The 20,780-nt window shown below is 33.9% G+C and overlaps 1 protein-coding gene and 1 long non-coding RNA gene across 4 annotated transcripts; one reads left to right on the forward strand and one right to left on the reverse strand.

The window, feature by feature from the left end:
• Positions 1–6,697: 6,697 nt before the first annotated feature.
• Positions 6,698–10,066, forward strand: LOC114314051 (uncharacterized). Its single transcript, XR_014350919.1, has 2 exons — positions 6,698–6,868; positions 9,814–10,066. It is a non-coding gene; the product is annotated as an uncharacterized LOC114314051 (long non-coding RNA).
• A 5,483-nt stretch (positions 10,067–15,549) lies between these two features.
• On the reverse strand, positions 15,550–20,646 carry LOC114314050 (transcription factor BHLH094). 3 transcript variants are annotated; one of them, XR_014350922.1, is made up of 5 exons: positions 20,235–20,355; positions 18,191–18,251; positions 17,957–18,013; positions 15,903–15,974; positions 15,550–15,824 (listed from the first exon to the last, which is right to left on the reverse strand). XR_014350922.1 is itself a non-coding variant. In XM_082906236.1 (5 exons), the coding sequence occupies exons 2-5, from the start codon at positions 20,270–20,272 to the stop codon at positions 17,619–17,621; spliced, it is 273 nt and encodes a 90-aa protein (XP_082762362.1). In that variant the 5' UTR covers positions 20,273–20,349; positions 20,585–20,646; the 3' UTR covers positions 17,316–17,618. The 3 variants fall into 3 exon arrangements, 1 of the variants encoding a protein (XP_082762362.1); XM_082906236.1 differs by lacking the exons at positions 15,550–15,824; positions 15,903–15,974 and adding exons at positions 17,316–17,735; positions 20,585–20,646 and having other exon boundaries at positions 20,235–20,349; XR_014350921.1 differs by lacking the exon at positions 17,957–18,013.
• Between the last annotated feature and the right edge of the window lie 134 nt (positions 20,647–20,780).

Here is a 20,780-nt window from a genome sequence, read left to right on the forward strand (position 1 = left end):
AAAAAAACCCTATTAATCAGGATCGCATGGAATCGCGATCCCGATACGATCCTTTCGATCCCAACGATCCTTCAACGATCCTGTCATCAGCTCAATCCAGTATACGAGTCAGATCGAATGGTATATATTGGATCGTAAGATCGTACGATCCTACTATCCAGATCGCGATCTTAACAACCTTGAGCCTAGCCCATGAATTTGATCAGTATTCTTTCTTTAAAATGGTGCCATTTGGCAACATGAGGGGATTTTTTAAAAAAGTACAGTAACTGTGACAGATAATGGAAATAACAGATGATGAAACTACTTGGTGTTGTATAGAGCACTAGGATTGCCATTGTTCCCACTCCTTGCATAAGAAATGCCAATTGGTTTTTTGGTTCTGCTATGTGCAAAAACAATTAATAATTTGTGGATAGTGAAAATGAAAAAGAATTGGAAAATTTTGTTCTCAAATCAGTTAACCAACATGTAGCTGGGTAAACTGCTACATAGATTAATAGATTACCCTAATGGGAATCATGATTTGACTGAAGAGGAAAATTTGGAATCTGAAACCCTTTTTGAGTTTTAAATCTTTTAGTTTCTTTGTAAGTGTATGATTGAACTGCAACATTTGTTTTCTTTCATAGCAGGTGTTTTCACTTTCCTTTTTGGTTTATGTACATCTTATGCTTTTGTAGAGTTTTGAGTTTGCCTTTTTTGTTTCTGTACATCTGATGCTTTTATAGAGTTTTCACATTTCTTTTTGGTTTTTGTTTTCTTTTTTGGTTTCTATCCCATTCATGAGTTTGTACTTTTGGGCTTATATGTTTATAATAAGAAAATTAGGAATGTTTATTTTGGTTGCTTCTATAGTTGAGGAGTCATTTTAATCCTTCATTGATCACGTAAATGTGTTTATCCTTGGATTGTTCAAGATGATTGCTCATTTGTCCACTTAAATAAATATGCTGAAGAATAGAAAAACCTAGATGAAATGGGTTTAAAAAAGTTGTCCATGAAAGTTGGACATAAATCTCCATATTTCTAAACTTCAACTCAAGTTGGGTGTGTTGTTTTTTTTTTTTTTTTTTTTGATCAGCGAAGAAAAGGAAACTTTATTGATGAAGACCGAATAAGGAAATACATCAATAAAGAATGGGAAGGGGAAGAGAAAGGGGAAAGGAGTGCAAAAAGTATCAAAGCGAAACAAAACAATCTCAACTTGGTTGGCACTGTTGAGATCGCCCAAACAAATGCTAGCACACCGCCAAGAGATGGTGAGTTGGTGAGTAACCAACCACAAACAACAAACCCAAACCAAGATAACAACCGAAATCTAAAACATGCCAAAGCCAACAGATAGAAATACTAAAAACCAGCCAAAAAACAAAACAAAGACAGAATAAATCCCTCTGCTAGAACATCCAGACAACAGACCACACGCACTGGCAAGAAGCAGACCATCGGTGAGGTAAGTAGATCAGCAGCAGGGCATCCAGGCAAGCACACCATTATTCTTGCAGCAGCTACCAGCAGAGGATGGAGAAGCTACCAGCCAACCAGAATTCATCCAAGCACACAAAAGCTCCTATGCTAACACAGAGCCACCTTTCAACCAAGCCCACAAAACTCCTTTGCTAACAGAGGGCATATGCACTGCCTTCACAGACCAGAACCAAGCAGGCCTCTGCACTGCCTTCACAGACCAGAACCAAGCTGGTACATACCACTCTGTAACCAATCTGCATAGAAACCAATCTGCTTCAACCCATCTGTTACCAATCTGCAAATTGACAGAACAGCCAAAAATACCCATCTATTAAAGGAGCTTCACTGGAACCAGAGAAAGAGCTTCAGACCAGACTACTACAAACAAATCTGCTACTTCCCACACTACTACCAATCTGCATAATGACAGAGCAACCAAAACCCTATGTGATACAACCTCTCACCTGCTTCAAATTTGCGACAATATCATGCACTGTGTAATTCACCCCTTTAACATATGACTTGATCCATAATGCAATTCTTACTTTCATTAGCTCTATTACCTGTGCAAAATCTGCATTACCATTGTTAAATAAGCATTCATTCCTGAGTTTCCATAAGGACCAAAGCATGGCCAAAGGGACCACCTTCCAAATATTGAACTCCTTCTTCCTGAATTTCATAGCAGACCACCAATCAAGCAAAATAACCACAGATCCTGGTGTTACCCACTGCACTTCCCACCAGTTTACCAACTCAGACCATAACTTCCATACCAATGGGCATAAAAGCAACACATGATTTATGGTTTCTACCTCTGCTTTGCAAAATACACATAGTGGGCTGACATTGGCAGGTATAGCTCCAATTCTTTGCATGAATTCTGCTGTTTTGAGTCTCTCTTTCCAAGCTAACCAGCTGAAGAACTGAGCCTTCGGGGGGGCTGCATTTTTCCACAGGAACTTTGAAATGGAAACTGTGGATCCATTAACTAATTCCAACCTTTTCCACACTGATGCCACAGAGAATACTCCAGAATTACTTGCTCTCCACAAACAGTTATCCTCAGTTAGAGGATTTAGAATAGGTACCTCTGCTAGTAATACATTTAGCCTATGAACTTCCTCCTCCTCCTAAGCTAAAAGTGATCTTCTAAATGCCAACTTCCAATCACTGCCCGGCCCTTTCCGTTGGTAAAAAAATTGCAAGGAACCTTCCTTCTCCACTGATAAACTAAACAGTTTAGGAAATTCATTCCTAAGACTCATATTATTGCACCATCTATCCGTCCAAAAATGAATCCTTTCTCCATTACCCAAAACAATCCTGAAGTTTTGTGAGAAAAACTCTGCCATTACACTGTTTACTGAAGCTAATGATGCAATGTCCTTCCACATTGTAGATATCATTACAGCTGACACTGTTTATGGTTTCCACCTGCCCCCAATCCCACCATATCTGCTACATACCACAATTTTCCATAGTGACTGTTGTTGATGACCATACCTCCACTACCATTTTAACAATAAACAGACGTTGACATCACTGAGACTTCTCACACCCAACCCCCCTTGGGCTTTACTTTTACACACCTCTTTCCATTGTACTAAGTGAATTTTCCTTTGAACTTCCGAACCGCCCCACAAGAAGTTTGATTGGATCCTATCAATTGTTTTAGCAACACCAATAGGCAATTTGAAGATAGATAGAAAATACACTGGAAGATTTGACAATCCAGACTTAATTAGGGTCACTCTACCGGCAAAGGACAAGAATCTCCTCTTCCAAGATGCTAATTTCTTTTTAAACTTCTCCATCACTGGTTTCCAAGTACTTTTATTCCTTGGATTGGCCCCTAAAGGTAAGCCAAGATATGACAAAGGTAGATTCTAACTGTGGCAATTCAGGTTATTAGCAAACTCCTTAACTAACTCCTCTTCCACTCCAATACCACAAACAATACTTTTATGAAAATTAATCTTGAGGCCTGACATGACTGGAGTGATGCAGTAGTTGAATGGGAAGAAGGGAAGTTTTTGGAATGTGAAAGGTGTATTTGGCTCACTTGTATGGGAGTTCCTCTCAATCTCTGGAGTATCAAAACTTTTGAAGCCATTGGCAAGGTATGGGGAGAAGTGGTGCAGTATGATGAAGATACAGTGGGAGGCAAACACTTTATGTTCGGCAAAGTTAGGATTATTACAAAAAGGATGGAGCCCATCAATACGGTAATTAATCTAGCAGGAAATGTGAGGGATTATCAAGTGCGAGTGTTTGAAGAGCCGTTAGTCAGTATCTGTCAATGCAATGGTGACTATAGCTGCCACAAAAATGAAGTAATGGAATCCAATATGAACAATGAGAGTGAATACTTGTCCAAACGCAGGTGTCAAGTTGATCATGTTCATCCAGAGGTAGCTGGTAATGGTGTTGAAGGTGGGGATGAAGGTGAAGTCGGTTCAGTTGCAGAGGAGGACAATGATGAGGATGTGGCACAAACTGATGACGTGTCAATCAATGGAACACACACAGCCGAAAGAGCTTTAATAGCTGTGGATGGAGGCTATCATTGTATGTCTGGAGTAGCTGATAAAGTAACTGAGCGTGTTCTAGGGAAAGAAAGGGTGGTGCAGGCGGTCTGCTTAAGGTCTGTGGAGAATGGGATAAAGCAACGGGTGGAAGATCTGGAATGTAATAAAGGTATTATGTATAGTTCAACTGGGTTGGAGTGTGGCAGGCCCAACATAAATTTAGAAGTTGTGTTACATGGAGCCCAAGTTCAGCTTATAATTAATGGGCCAAGATGGGAAGTTAATTCTAATTTAAGTGACTGCATAGCCCAGTCACAGTTTATGGCGGTAGGGGAAGCTGTAGCCCAGAAAGTTAATCACGAGAAGGGGGGCCCATCTCAGCAAGCTCAGGCTAGATCAAAAAGGAAGTCTGATCTGAAGAGGAAAGGCAGTGAAAAGGGGAAAGAAAGAATGAAGTAGGGTGGCCAACCAAAACAGAAGGGGATCCTATTCAGCAACTGTCTCAGAGGTGGAGTGATCCTTCGAGCGGCAGCAGCTGCTATGTCTCTACAAGCGTCACAAAGCAGCAGTTCCCAAAGGAGAAGAAAGATACTTAAGGAAGCCCAAGCTACGATTGAGGTCGGGAAGGCATTAGGGCTAAACTGTGAAGGGAAGGAAGAGGAAGTGGTGGCCAAAATAATGGAGCTGGAGGAGAAAGATTTGGAAAGAGTTGAAGGAAGGGTAAAGGCAGATTAAGCTACTGGAAAAATGAAGGAGAATAGATGCTGCGTTGAAGGTTTTTTAATGAAGATCATGTCATGGAATGTTAGGGGTCTTAGACGACCTGAAAAAGGAGTAGAATTAAGGCATTGGTGAGAGCAAAATTAGTAGATGTTTTGATGCTGCAGGAGACTAAGAGAGAAGCTATTGATGGTAATTTTGTTAAGTCCTTATGGCCTGTGGATGATATGGGTTTTATGGAGGTGGGTTCAGAAGGAAGTACAGGTGGCCTCCTTTGCATTTGGAACACCCAAACTTTTCAATTGATAGACTGCTGCAGTTCTAGGAACTTCATTCTTCTCTCAGGTATCTTATCTCAATCATTTCATTGTGTTATTTGCAATATTTATGCCCCGACTGGTGCATTGAAGAGGAGGAAACTTTAGGAGAGTCTTATAAATCTTAAACTCTCTTATCCTAACCCTTGGTGTCTGGGTGGTGATTTTAATAAGATTAGAGTTATGAGTGAGAGGAAAGGTTGCTCAAGAAGGGAAAGGGGTATGAAAGACTTTAATAATTTTATAGAGAGCTTGGAATTAATTGATCTGAATATGCATGGTAGATTATTCACATGGTGTAATGCATTGGATGGGGAGAGGTGGAGTAGGATTGATAGGTTTTTGCTGGATCCTGTTTGGCTGGAGAGGAATAAATTTAAACAATGGGGATTTCCTAGAGTCATTTCAGATCACTGTCCATTTTTGCTAATGGAGGATGGAAGGGATTGGGGGCCAAAACCTTTTCGATTTATTAATGCTTGGACATCACATCCTCAGTTTAAGAAGGAAGTGGAAAAGGTCTGGGAGGAGGCACAGATTCAGGGATGGGCTAGTTTTAGAATCATGATTAAGCTCAAAAGACTGAGAGCATTTAGTTGTTTTCTTTCTGGTTTTTGTGTTTTTTTCTTCGGCTTCTTTTGTTCTCTTTTTGTTGGTTTCTCACCAACTGGCGCTTGGAGCTTTGTGTTAGCTCCAAGCTCCTCTTTATTGATGTAGTCTATCTTTTTTGGTTGCTTTCATCAATAAAGTTTTTCTTTGCCGATCAAAAAAAAAAAAAAAGTTATCTTTCGATTTATTCCGTTTCTTTCTCATGCATTTTAGGAAGACATTTTGGCAGAGGTTTACCAATTAAAACCCACTACGTTTAGACCGTCTCTCTTGGCATGCATGTGGGTGGGTGGCAGGGGGAAGGGGCCTAAGAAAAATGTCTTTCTTCTGGAAGGTGTAACCCACCCATAAAGCTCACACCAGACTGATAAAAGTTTGTTTCCATTTTATTAGACAAGAAAATAGTTAGTTAGAATAAAGTATGAACAATCTTTAGTTCGAGTGTTACTTATCGGATTATATTGATGTTTTGGCAAAATTTTAAAATTATAAAGTGCCATTGGAGTTAGTGTCTTGTAACATGGAAGTGCAGTATTGTATGAGTTTTTAGGTTCTACAATGTATTCAACGCATAATCTTTGGGGAAGAGGAAGGAAAATTTTGATTATAACCTGAAAATGTTGAAATTTGATCTATTGCGTTATTGATCTTTGATTTCATTTTGTTTTTTTCTTCTCTCCTTTTTTTTTTCTTCCTATTCTTTTGTACTGGAGAAGAATTTCCATTCAATTTATAAATTGTAATTCTTTTTATCTCTTCCATGGGTGTATATGTTGCTGGACCTTATGATTCTTGCTTTATTTGGACATCTTTCCAAGGACATCTGTTGATGAACTCATTGAACTGTTTTACAAATCACATCCATGGACTTCCGTTAGCAAGTAATGCATTAGTTCGTGAAATGTTTATACACTCTATGCATATGCATGTCCGAGTGTGGGTGCATCACATGTTCATAGGCATGTTAACTCGTTTTTGAGACCCACTTTGTATTTTTGACTTTCAATGCTAAATGGTTCAGTTCTAAAGTGGCCTTCTGTTTAACAGATAAATCAGTTGTACCCAAGTCAGTAATTGATATAAAACTCATACATGCTGGCAAAGTTTTGGAGAATGGCAAGACGCTGGCAAAATCCAGAGTACATTTTGGTGACCTTCCTGGTGGCGTTAGTACTATGCATGTTGTGGTGCAGCCTCCTGTCCCAAAAAAGAAGACAGGTTTGTTTTAGTTTCTTTTCCCTGAGATTTATATATATATATATATATATATATATTTCATGTAGAATTTTAGATTTAAGAAAATTTTCAGGGTTAATTCAATCAAGTTTTGACTTTCGAGAGTATAGCAGCAAGAAATGCCTCTTTATTTTGGGTATCCTATTTCTATCATTTACAGGTGCAGACTCAGGGGTATTGGATAGCTTATAGGCATAACATAACTGTGAAGTTACTAGTAGTTTTTAGTGAGGGACCTTAGTGAGAACTAGTACCTGGTTTCAATTATTGGATAGCTTTACCCTGAGAATTAGCATGAATTAATTTTCAATCTAATAGAAAGTTATCAGATAATATTTAATTGGGCAAATTACACTAACAGTCCCTATAGTTTAGGGCTTCTATCACTTTAGTCGTTAACTTTTCAATTATGACACATTTGACCCTGAATTTTGAATCTTGTTCCAAATAAGGACAATTAACATACAATTGCTTAATTTCAAGGGCAAAATCGTCAGTTTGATAAAATATAAACTAATTTGACAAAAATAAAATTATGTAAAATTGATAAAAATTAATAAAAACTACATGATTAATTTTAAAAAATTAATTTTACATGATCATCATCCAAATACATAATAAAAATTAATTTGATAAAAAAAAGGAAATAAATGTCTAAAAGATTTATCGATTTTATATAATTTTATCTTTAGTAGGTAGAAATAATTTTTAAAAATTCAAAAATAATTTTTTAACATTTATTTTTGTCAAATTAATTTATATTTTATCAAATTAACAATTTTGTCCTTGAAAAATCCAATAGTATATTCAATTGTCCTTATTTGGAACAAGATTCAAAATTTAGGTTCAAATGTGTCATAATTGAAAAGTCAGGGATCAAAATGATACAAGTTTCAAACTATAGGGACCGTTAGTGTAATTCACCCCATTTAATTCTTTTAAGGATCTTCATTTTGGAACCCATACTTCAAAGATGATAAACATGCATGCATTACTCAATCTAATGACTTCAAATTTTCATCATATTCGTTATATTATCTCTTCTAATTAGACTTGTTAGGATAGAAATACTAATCTCATAGAATAGTTATGTTATGCCTATAAGCATGGATCAAGAAGTTTGTTACATTAAGATGCTGCTAACTATGGGCGTGTTTGATTCGCGGGATAAGGGGGGGTGGACTATCCACTATTTGGATTGTAATCCAAATAGTGTTCCTTATCCGTCGTTTGATTTTTTTTTAGTCCGGCGGACTCCATGTCCGGCCGGACTCCATGTCCGGCCGGACTCCATGTCCCCCATATGGGGGACTATCCTATCCTGGGGGGGGTGGGATTGTTTTGGGGGGACTAATCACTGTTTGGATTAGATGCGAAAATGACAATTTTGACCCTCTACTATTTAATTATGTATTATATTTAATAAAATTTAATAAAATTTAAATGTCTCAATTTAAAAATAAAATAATTTTATTTAACTTTTTATTAATGTTTTATTTATTTAATTTTTTAAAATAATTTTTTTATAGATATTTTATTGATGTTTTATTTTAAAATTTTGTTTATGTTTTATTTAATTTCATTATTTAAATTTAATAGATGTTTTAATAGATGTTTTATTTAAACAATTAAATGTTTAATTTCAACAATAAATAATTTCATTTATTTAAATTATGTTTTATTTAAACATTTAAACATTTGTACATCAACATGTTTATTAAATTATTTCAACATCTGTACATCAACATGTATATTTATTTAACATCTATTAAATTATGTTTTAATACGTCAACATTTGATTACATCTACATTTGTTGATTGTTAATTACATCAACATTTGTTAATTGTTTAAACATAATCTGTACATCAACATTTATTTAATTGTTAATTGTTAATTGTTTAAACATAATCTGTACATCAAAATAATTTCAATATTAATTGTTTAAATAAAAATTTAAACATTTAACCATTAGTATGTTTAATTTAAAAATAAAAATAATCTGTACCAGTCAAATTTTTTTATCAATATTAGTATGTTTAAATATCTTTAAACAAAATTTAACCATTAGTATGTTTAATGTTTAATTGTGTAAATAAACAAACACAGTAAAGTTTTGCATGTAAAAAAAATAATGATTTGTTATACAGTAATGATTTAAAACAAATTTTATTGATATTTTATTTATTTATTTATTTAATTTTAAAAAAACAAATTTATTTAATTAAAAATAATTAAAATATTAAAGATATGTTTAATATTACTATTACTTAGTAAACAATTGAAAAGGGTAAAATAGTCTTTTGTTCATTTATCCTATCCAGTCCGTCCAACCAAACGTTGGATTCACTGAAAATAGTCCTATCCAGACATCTAATCCCATGAAAAAACAAACACAGGATACATATCCAATCCGACCAAATAGTCCGGGGGATTCACAGTCCCAGGACTCAAGTCCGATGGATTCTAATCCCCCCTTTTCCAGTCCGTCCAATCAAACACACCCTATTTGTTTTTACACGAGTGTCAATGTAACTTGTGACCCTCTGGCATGACTAACTAAGCATTTATCTTTACTATCCTAATGAGTCTATTTATGTGCTCAGAGATTTCTAGAGGTAGAGTTTTCAATGGCTTTAACAGAACAGAGTATTGTTACCATTTAATTTACAAAGCTTGTAATTGTGAAACCGTCTGGAATAGTGCAAGGAAATACGTGTAGCCTATGAATTTTTGAGTCAATTGTCTCCTGCATTGTAGTGAAATCTTTTAATTTTGAAAATGGATTTTATTATATGTCTACTCATTGTATTGTCACAATTGTTACTTTTTTGTTTGAAGTATCTGTTTCTATGGCAACCATTAGAGTTTCTAAAATTTGCCATTACAATATTAATTTTTCTGCTCTCATTTTGGGTACACAATGCAGACAAGAACCAGGAGAAGAATCATAAGCAGAATTCATGCTCATGCGCTATCCTTTGAATTGGGAAAGCATGCTTTGTGGCTGTTGTGCAGACAGGACAACGTTTCACATTTTTGACCTTCCTTTTATATTGTCATTGCTGTGTAACATTCTAAATGGCATCTATGATTTAGCAGGTTACATTACATGTGATATTGCTTCTGCAATTGTTAACGTTGTATTCTTTTTTCTATACGTAAGATCAAAATTTCTACCATTCAGTATTCTCTTTCCTATTAGGAGTGGTAGGGCCAAGAGTTCTCTTCCTTTGTGGCATGGTAATGTCGTTCATATGTGTGGATCCCATTCTGTTTCCTAGCTCAGGGCTTATTCCCTCCCAATTGTGCCACAGAGAGAGAGAGAGAGAGAGAGAGAGAGAGAGAGAGATCCCATTCTCTTTCCTAGCTCAGGGCTTATTCCCTCCAAATTGTGCCACCGGGTCCAAATCTCTCTTTATTAAGTAGTTGAAAGCTTGCTTAATGTGTTTTACATGTTATAAACTGGCCTAATCACATGGCCATTATAGAGTGAAAGGGTGTGTTGTTATCTTACACAAGTAATTCAACTCTTCAAAATAATAATAACAATAATAATAATAATTCAACTGTAAAGAATATTTTAAACAAATCTTAAATTCGGACATTCTTAAAACAAGATTAGTAAGCCAAAAACGAGTCAATGTCTTCTTGGTTGAATGCACTACCGAATCCCATCATCATACCCGATGATGGTTCTAGTGCATTAGCCAAAAACATGTCAATGTCTAAGTCGAATGTTCTTCCGAATCCCATCATCATATTCATATCCATTGACGGTTGAGGTGCATTGCTAAGAGGTGGTGTTGATGATGATGGCAATTGTGCCATTATTGATTCGGTACCAGTATGTGCATGCTCCTCCGCTTGATATGTTCCGCTTGTTGAGCCAATAATCATACGGTTATTTTCTTGTGATATTGGTGGACCTTCTTTCATTTCTTGATATGATGCTAATTGGGCCGTTGCTGATCCAATATCGGCATATGCACTGTTGGCTAGATGTTCCTCCACTTGATATGCGTCACTAAATGTATTGTTAATTTCTTGAGAACTTGGTACTACCATTGTTGGACCTCCTTCTATTTGTTGGGGTGCTGGCAACATTGCCATTGTTGATACCATTGCTGATCCAGTATCCATGTATGCTCTGTTGTCTAGATACTCCACCACTTGATATGCTCCACTTGTTGACCTAATAGTCGTATTATTAATTTCTTTTGATATTGGTGGACCTCCTTCCATTTCTTCTTGTTCTGGCATTCGCAACATTACTTGACCCTCTTCCCTGATTCGATTTTTTGCTAATTGCATTTTTTGTGACGCGGCAAATAACATAATCTGTGACCTGCACAGAATGAACAAGTGATTTAAATCGATATTCAATTTATATAATTTTTTTTTTTAAGAAAACAAAATTAGAAACTAAATTTGATTGAACTAATCTAATCAAATTCTTATTTACATTTTTTACAGAAATTAGAAAGTGCAAGTGTTGTTTAACTTGACTCCAATTGAATGTTTAATTAAACTTGGTTAAATTAATAGGTCATGTAGTTGTATATTTTTACACCATGCATGATACCAATTAATATAAACATAAATGATACATCGCAATCATAAAGATGGCAATTCACACATATGCTTAGCACGAGAATTTAATCAATACATTTGGAAAATTTACACAAATAATAATAATAATAATCATAAAAACAAGTCAAGAAGATGACCAAAAGTTAGATTAAAGAAAAAAAGAATTTAAATCAAAATGGGACATCCAATAGAAAAGTCTCTTGAGCTTAATAAGTCTGGCTAAACTACAACTCTCATTCCCCCTAGGAACTGTACAACGGCCATCCACCATTATCACAATACGTTTCTGCAAATCCATTGAAGTAATATACCCATATCTTCATTTATCCAAATCTCTTTATCTCATTCTCTTGAAAAATTCACAATTGTTAGATTGTATTTCAAAATTTTTGTTCCTATTTGATAGTTGTGAGTGTTTTGACACACAAAAAAAAAAAAAAAAAGAAAAGAAAAGAAAAAAGAATATATTTAACGCACAATTTTTAATTCATCCTTAGGTTACAAAATTGAGAGATAATTGTCGTTTCTTCATGTTTAACAACTAAGGCAGGACTCCTCCGAGATCCACCAACACTATTACAACCGATCGAAACATAAACAACAAATAAAAAAAACACAACCGAATAAAATAAAATTGAAACCAACAAAGTCATATAAATCTTTACAATATATATTACGTAGTGCATGCATGCATATTAGGGTTAGAGGAAAAAAAATAATTACCTTTCCAAGTTTGAGTGCATGTTTCTCTGCTATGCCATCTAGATTGTATTCTACCATATTCCATCCTCCTTTGGTCTTAGAATTTGTCAAGTATACGAAGTTTTTCTTAGACCCTATCAGTCTCCGATTGCCATCATATATAGACTTGCTTGCATCGACGCCTTTCCACGTTCCTGTCCCAGCCGTTCGATCAACCCGGGCACCCTTTTTAGTCTTCTTCTTCAATATAGTAAAAATATAATGAATATTCGCTTCTGCTCCATCAAATATCGTCGAAGGCTCTTTTTCGCCGTAAAGGTCATAGTCCTTAATCACATTGTCACAAGGCAAAGGTCTTGCGGTCGATTTTTGGAGAAGATAATGAATTAACTCTTGATCAGACGGAAAAAACTTAAAGCCGAGTGGGATTGTCATGATGAGTTCTATCACCTTTTCTTTCTCTTCTTGGACAATGAATTGGTGAGGGAAATAGAATTCTACGTATGAAGAGACAATGAATTGGTGAGGGAAATAGAATTTTACGTATGCAGAGAGTAGTGAGAAGGAATGGTAATACAATTGTCTGTATATATATAGTTAATGTGTACTTCCCAAACAACCTATTTGACTTCATGTAGGAATAGAATTCGTGTGAATGGATAAACAGTGTGAATTGATGAGGTAACATTATAAATCATATAAGAATTCTTGTCTAAGTTATTATTTTTTTTAAAGATAAATTGAATAAGTTATGGATTATTCGATTAACTTAATTTTGTGTAAATAATATGCACAAATGATCTAATAAATGAACGGTTTAAATAATTGAAACGAAACTATCAATTTTCAGAGTTTTAGAAGTTACCAGCTGATTGGGTTGAATAATGCGGTAAAATTATAAATCCCATAATTTGGTTTATGAATATTTATGTAAGTTTTTCATTTAATAAATTGATGGTCATACTATAATACACATGATATGTATTACATAAATGGTTAAAATTAGACAATATAAATTGATTATTTTGGGAAGGCCAAAAATTTCTTCCAATAATTTTATGATTTTGTAATGGGAAATTATTAAATATTTCCGAAGTACCACGTGTTTGTACTTCCTAACCAATTATCTCTCAATATATCCCCTCACATTCCTCAATCACCCAATACAATACCCCACCTATTTACCTTCTCCACCAATCATAATATTATAAAATACCATATGTCCATGCTGTACTGAATAATTATACTTTTGTAATGTATGTTGAGTCTACTTGGACATTTTATGTTGTGTATGAATTTATTTATGTAATATAACATTTTTTCTATAAAAATATATATATATATATATATTAAATCAATCTAATATTTTTCATTAATAATATATACTGAGCATTACTTACCCAAAAATATATACACATGAGCACTTTAAAAAACTCACGATAGACCTTACAAACCCTTGATTGTTGAATTTGTTTGATTTTGAAAGTCAGCCTTCTCTATGGCTTACTAAAAATTATTTTATGATCAATTGTTACTGATTATTATCGGTTAAAAAGTAAGACTTTAGTACTTTTAGTTTAATTTTTGAGTGACAATATGGCCAGTGTCATTTATTTCTTAAAGACACAGGTTGTGGGAGCCAATCTAAGACAGACACATCAACTATGTTGGCAAACAATGCATAATTAAATATACAAAAACCTGGTGACAGTGTGTTATAAAATATGAGAGCTCAAGGCTTTGATGATACTCATCAACAACTCATTAATATTAATTATAGACTTTGATTGACAATATTGTTGTACGTGCATTTCATGACATCTGTTACATACATCAATGGTACTCAACCAACCAAAAATTCATCACAATCTTTTTTCTTTTTTTTTTCCTTGTAAATTATACTGATTTTTCTTAGAATTTGAAATTTTTTTTTATACAATTTACAAATTCAAATAATTAAAGTAACTCCTTTTTTTATTTTATTTTTTTGGGGTGTTTTGGGAAGTTGGTAAAAAGCTAGCTTTTGGTTTTTTACCAAGTTTTTTGGCTTTTTTGGAGGTGATTTGGGAAGTTAGTAAAAAGATGACTTTTTTGATTTTTGATTTAATATTTATTTATGGTATCAAATCAAAATAAAATGACCAACATACCTTTGCCAAACTTTAGAATTTTAAGTAATTTGTTAACATGGAGGGTATTTAGGTAATTTCACAACGTAACTTTTTTGTCACTTCCCAAATGCAAGTCCCGGCGTTTTCAACTGCTAGCGTTTTTCTTCACAAGCTAAAAACGTGGCGTTTCTGATGTCTTCCAAAATGGCACTCATTACCCATACTTTGGGTGTTAGGGAGATCAAACCAAAATGGGCCACCTATGGGAATTACAAATGGGCCTAATCAGCTAGTAAAACCCAAATCCACGTTTGGGCTTCTCTATCCTTAAAAAGCCACTCCAAATGGATTTGAGCCTTAAACTTTATAACTGTGTACCTGGTTTAAGCAAGGAGAAAATTAAGCCCTGTTTGTTTCACTGGATATAAAATGAAAAATATAATATGATGTGAGATTTAATCAAAATATATAATGAATAAGATATATGTATTGTATAATATATCTCCCAATTCATGTTTTGTAACTTTTATATAAAACTAGATATATATTATCTATATTTATTTTACAAAATATATCGTGGGATATAAACAAATAATTTCCAAGATTGTCCTCATAACATATTTTAAATACCCATATTTGGAACTAAGGCCTCGTTTGGGAACAGGCTAATTTAGTAACTTTTTGGCTATTTGGCTAAAAAAGTTGGTAAAAAAAACTTATATGTTTGGGATGACTTTTTGGCTAATTACGAAAAGATGTGCAAAAAGTAGAGAGAAAAAAGAATCTTTGACTTTTTGGTATGAGTTGTTGGCTTTTTGGCTAAAAAGGTAACTTTTTGGCTTTTTGGCTAAAAAGGTAAGTCCCCAAACGGGGCCTAATGCAAACAAACAAATTCAAAATTCAAAACTAATGCAAATAAATAAATTAAAAATTCATATTATTTTTTATAATTAAAGATTCATATTAAATTCAATAATTTTTCCAAACAAAAAAGAAATTATATTATATTAATGTTAATCTGATAATAATAAAAAAATTATATTATATTAAATTCAAAAAATTAGATAGACTAGAGGGTAAATTGGACATTTTAAATCATATCCCAACCTAGGAGATATGATATAATGGGGGATGGTGGTATTGTATATCCTCCAATTTTGAAAGATATACAATCCCATTGTATATTATATCCTCTTCAAAAAAACAATTGCAAACATGGGATAAATGAACCCCACAACATATAATATCTAATCCCATCCTTTATGTTCTGAAATCAAACAGGGCCTTAGTGATCCCTTCCCTCTAGTATTTCTCATATAATTTTTTGTCACAGTGGCATCAAGCACCCACAATCCATGGAAATAGTTCATTTCATATACATCAATTCAGTTCTGAAATTAACTTTATAATTTCTGACATAAAACCCCCCCTACAAATCAACCCAAAATTAATTCCAAAACACAAAAATTCCAGGTTTTGCTCAAGCCCACAAAGAGAGGGAGTCGATCATCAAGTGGTTCATCATCTCTTTTTTCTGCAGGGAGTAGCTCAGTCTGGAATAATTCTTTGCAGTAAAATTCTGAAAGATTTGCTTGGGAAAAGGTTTTGATACCTTCCTCTAAGAAGAATTTTTCTTGGATTGGAGAGTAGAGAGGATCTTCTCAGATCTTTGATTTGGTCCCATCTGAAACATAATCTCTAGTGAGCAGAAGAACAAACACAACTATTGAAACTGTTCGATCGTAAAATTATGAAAAAATAACTAAAATTCTAAAATCACATCTCAAATTGTGTAATCATAACAAAGAAAGAAAAATAAATAAACAAATTAAGTTGAAAATATATAGAAGTTGGAAGAAAAACCACAATATATATATATATATATATAAATCCTTATGAAAAAAAAAAAGCAAGATATCGGATAGGTTTGGTATTCTACAATCTAAATTCTACAACTACTTATGCGAATCATGGTTCACTTATAATATTATAATATACTAGTATAAAAAAGGCCCATGCAAGGCACGGGTCAAATGTTGAAATGAAAAGATTGTGGAAAAAAATGTAAATTAATTAGATTATTTAAGTTGATCACTTGTATACTCTTTTTTATTAGAAACATAAATGACCTACCATTTTACAAATTTTAGGGCCAAAAAGGTAAATTTATTGTTCGCAAAACACAATACTCAAGTGATGTTTCTGCATTTTGATAATTCTTTTTTAGGTCATTTATACTAACCATCCATGTCTTTCTGCAAACTATTAATTTAGAGTGGTTAGAAAATATGATAAAATGTCAACTTACGTTGAAAAAATTGCCATCAAGTGCGTAGAGAATCTAAAAGAATTGATGACAAGTATGGAATACTTTACTGAGTAGATTCCATCAACATTGTAAATGATCATGAACATAGTTTAGGTCACACTTCAAATAGTATAGCAATTACAATGCTCAAGTGAGATTCATTTGAGAATGGAGGTTTGAGACTTGTTACAAGAAGCTTCTAAATATATCAAGCATCAATGTAAAGAAAATATTTTAATACATAAGAAACTACATGCCTTTTAGGAGAAATTTTTGTATGCGGACAGGATACATGCCATGTGGTACATTCTATTATTGTAATTGGCTTTGACAGTAGGGTCCACTATATTTATGTTGAGTGTTTGAGGAACAATAGTGGACATATACATTTGTGATTAGTGAAAGGTAGTGTCACATGGTACCCTATTGACACAGAAAAATTTCTCGCCTTTTAGATTGCACAAGATGCAACCACTACGCATTTAGTAATGCACAAGAAGTTTGCTCCAGAAGCCTCCGGACCAACTGAAATATGGGTGAGAAGCCATCTAAGGAGAAGCTTATTAAAAAGAAAATAGGCCATCCAAGAATCAAACACTATGGTCATTTTCCCTTTTTAGACGCTTTCTCTTCTCTTCTTACCCAGGGAGGGAGTTCAGAACAGGACAGAAACTCCAAAGATATTATTGGATTCTAAGAATATCATTTCATCAAAGGTTGGACACACAGAAACTATCTTTAAAAAATAAGAGTTAATATTCACAAATTAGTAATAAGGAATTTCAATATCCTTCTCTAAAGAGTTGGTAGTTTTGCTTTTAGGTATCTGCATGATGCAAACTAACATATGTTCCAACTTCCAGAAAATAAGCAATTAAATGAAGCTATCAAACTTCAAGCAAGCAAGTACGGAAGAGCTAATTTGATACAAGGTGCTCAATGGCAACACCTCCTAAAAGACCTATTGGAAAAAATCTATCTTTAACCTAGACTTCAGATATAATATCATAAGGAATCAGGTTACTGCTTAGCAGTAGTTCCTCCTTTGACCAAATTGAACCCTCTTCCATAATGAACAGAATCACCACCTTTTGCAACAACAGCTTCTATCAGTTTTCCAATGACAAGTAGTAGTTTCTATAACAATGAGTTAAAAACATAAGCATTATAGTAAGGCATAAAAACAATAATAATTTTAAAACATAAGCATAGTAATTTCATCACGCTTCATTGACAAGAACTATCAAATCCAAGTTAGGGTGATTTAAAAAAAAAGGAAAAAAGAATCAGCTTCTACAGTGGGACCACTGTGAATGACATAAAATGACAATAAACAATGTCGAGATAAATATAGTTACCTCAACCTGATGTTGTAGTAACTGCATGTAATTAATTATGAGTTCTTTCCCAATAACCTAATCAAATAAAAATTATGTGGATACACAAGAAGAATACAATGGCAAGGCAAAATTAAAGTTGAAAACACTTGTAGATTTCCAACAAATGGTTTTCTATTTTTGATCAAGAGTTTTTTAGATTTTCTACAATTATTTAACCATAAAAATTAAAATCAACAACAAAATATCACATACCTTGTTACATCCTGGGACCAAGTCTTGTAGAATCTTCATCTTCTCATTGATCATCTCTCTCCTAGCATGACAAGAAAAGGTTTAGTTTACAAAACACACCACTATGGCTCACCAATGGGAGGTACTAATGGCAGGGATTCATGGTTTGAGATCCAAGATGGAAGATGCATAGGGGAGAGCTAAGGTAGTATGTTTGTTACTTTTTTCCAGAGTGAGCGACTTGCAAGCAAAGTGCCAAGCGTATTAGTCGATCACTTTTGAAAGAAACAAGGCCTAGAGGGATCATGGCTTGGTGGGAGATTACTATCATGGCAATCCTAATAGTTTGTGTGCCCCATTTAGACTAGGCTCATGAATGTAGGAGATTGCTAGCATGGAAATCTTGGTAGTTCATGTGCCCCCGCTTAGGCTAGGCTCATGACTATCGTGTTGGAGATAGCAGTCTTGATGGTTTATGTGCCCCCAATTAAGTTAGGCTCATAAACTCAATAATCAATCTATGGAGATATGGTGGCACTATGATGGCTACCCGTGGAGATATCAATCAATAGAGATGTTGTGATGCCGTCAAGGCTCGCCACTGGAGATCTGTATACCAATGTTCATTATGATTTGGTACCATAGCGCCTTGTTTCTTTAAGTAAATGCTAGGGTCTGGCGCTATGGTGGCTTGCCTCTTAGAGATCAAGCTCATGCTTTACCTTTGCAACTAAGTAACTAGTTATATTTGGAGGCCATAATATCTTTATAGTGTACAAATGACCTTATACCAATGAAAATCTGCAATTAAATGCTGGGAATGCCATACGGCTTCAACGTACTTTACATGATGTAAGTGATTAGTACATATCAAAGAATTGAATGACACTATTGGTATATGCAAACTAGTTATGACATGAGGGTGACAGTAGTAGAATCAAAGTCCATATGTTAATCCAACCATTTGCAGGAATAATTGAAGCAATACAGCTCCGCATACTTTCAACAGGTTATAGTGGCATACATATGTAGCCAAGTGAGCCATTACCCTTTAAAGAGCAATGTCAATAGTGTTTTTATCCTTTAGATAAGCATTCTAGCAAATGTTATCCGACTTCTATGCTAAGCATATATATGCAAAAAAATCCATAGGTTTGGTAGAGAGTGAGAACTGACGAGAGAGGAAAATACAACTAAGAAATGGAAAACTCACATCACTCGTATGAAAACAACAAAAGCCTTACAAGGGAAAAACCCTAAATCCACAACAAAAGCAGCAACATCAACACCAACAAGTTCAAGATTGATTTAGAACCATTATTAGACATGTAACTAGCTAACATTGTTCTGTGGAATAAGTGCTCAAGTCACTCTCCAAAGTTGTATAAACTATAAGAACCTGTCATATTTCAAAGAATTATAGAGAATTTTCATTGAAACATCAATCGGTTGTTAATTTACTCTTAAGTACAATCTTAGACCTCCCACTGTTTCGGAATCCTCAAACCATTTTTCACTCCCATATCAGTGACATGGTACAAAATTCAATTACCCAACACAGGGGGTGAAGAGGAGGTCATGGAATGAGTAATATGCATCAAAAGGACACCACATACATGTACACTGTACATTTATCCAAAAAAAAACATACATGTACACTGTACAACCACATAAACCCCCTCTCAGTAACTCATAGCTTAAAATTCTAAATCACATCAAATAGGTAATGGGAGTGAGTGAAGCCCATGTTCCAAGTTCCTATTCCTAGTTAATCTTCTAGCACATTCCATTCCAGATCATAATTGTCTCTTTAACAAGGTTATTGGATTTTTAAAAGCAGACTTTGGATTTAAAAATCATATCAGAATTAAATGAAAGCAATCTCTTTGCATCGGCCCAAAGACAACAAATTTCAAAGTTGTAATATGACAAGCAATAAATCAAGAGATAAAGAGCAAGCCAAAATTTCAAATCTACATATATATAATTAACATGTTAATACCAAAGGGGAAATCGAACAAACATGGAAAAAAATAAATTCGAGAGCTTCATTGAGATGACTCACCTATCACAGACGGTTCTCAGAGCTCCGATTGAGAGCATCGTGAATTTCCCAAATCAAGAAAAACTTATTAATATATATATATATATATAAATCCAAACCCAAAATACCAGTTCTTCTGCAGCAATAAGGCCAAGTGTAAAAAAAAGTTAAAAAGTTACGCTTAAAAAATTATCCCTATTTATTAAAAGTCAAAAATTATGAATGCACAATTTTTAATACTAATTTTTCTTACACATTAATATACATAATTTTTTAATAGATATTTTTTCATAAAAAATCAAACAATTAACCAAAACATTCATATTTTTTCGTTCAACTTTTTAATCTAAAAAGACAAAAAGTTTACGCACCTCAAACAACCCCTAACTTTCAACCTTCCCTACAAACCCATAAAAAATAACTCTCTCTGTCTAATAGCCGGATAAGCTCCCAATTTATTTTAGTTTTTAATTTTATTTAAGTTATTTTAGTATGTTTAGTTTAGATTATAACTTTTTTTAAGTCAAAAATTAGTTTTTTCTTTAAGTGAGACAGGAGAAGCTTTTC

Source organism: Camellia sinensis, chromosome 14 (genome assembly GCF_055761805.1).
Source record: "Camellia sinensis isolate YWXY chromosome 14, ASM5576180v1, whole genome shotgun sequence".
Lineage (NCBI taxonomy): Eukaryota > Viridiplantae > Streptophyta > Magnoliopsida > Ericales > Theaceae > Camellia > Camellia sinensis.

Excerpts from the sequence above, each read along its gene's own strand:
- LOC114314050 (XM_082906236.1), bottom strand. The coding sequence starts at position 20,272 with ATGCTCTCAATCGGAGCTCTGAGAACCGTCTGTGATAG. Across the intron at positions 18,252-20,234 it reads CTGAGAACCGTCTGTGATAG|GAGAGAGATGATCAATGAGA; the intron begins GTGAGTCATCTC and ends TTGTCATGCTAG. Across the intron at positions 17,736-17,956 it reads TACTACAACATCAGGTTGAG|AAACTACTACTTGTCATTGG; the intron begins GTAACTATATTT and ends TCATTGTTATAG.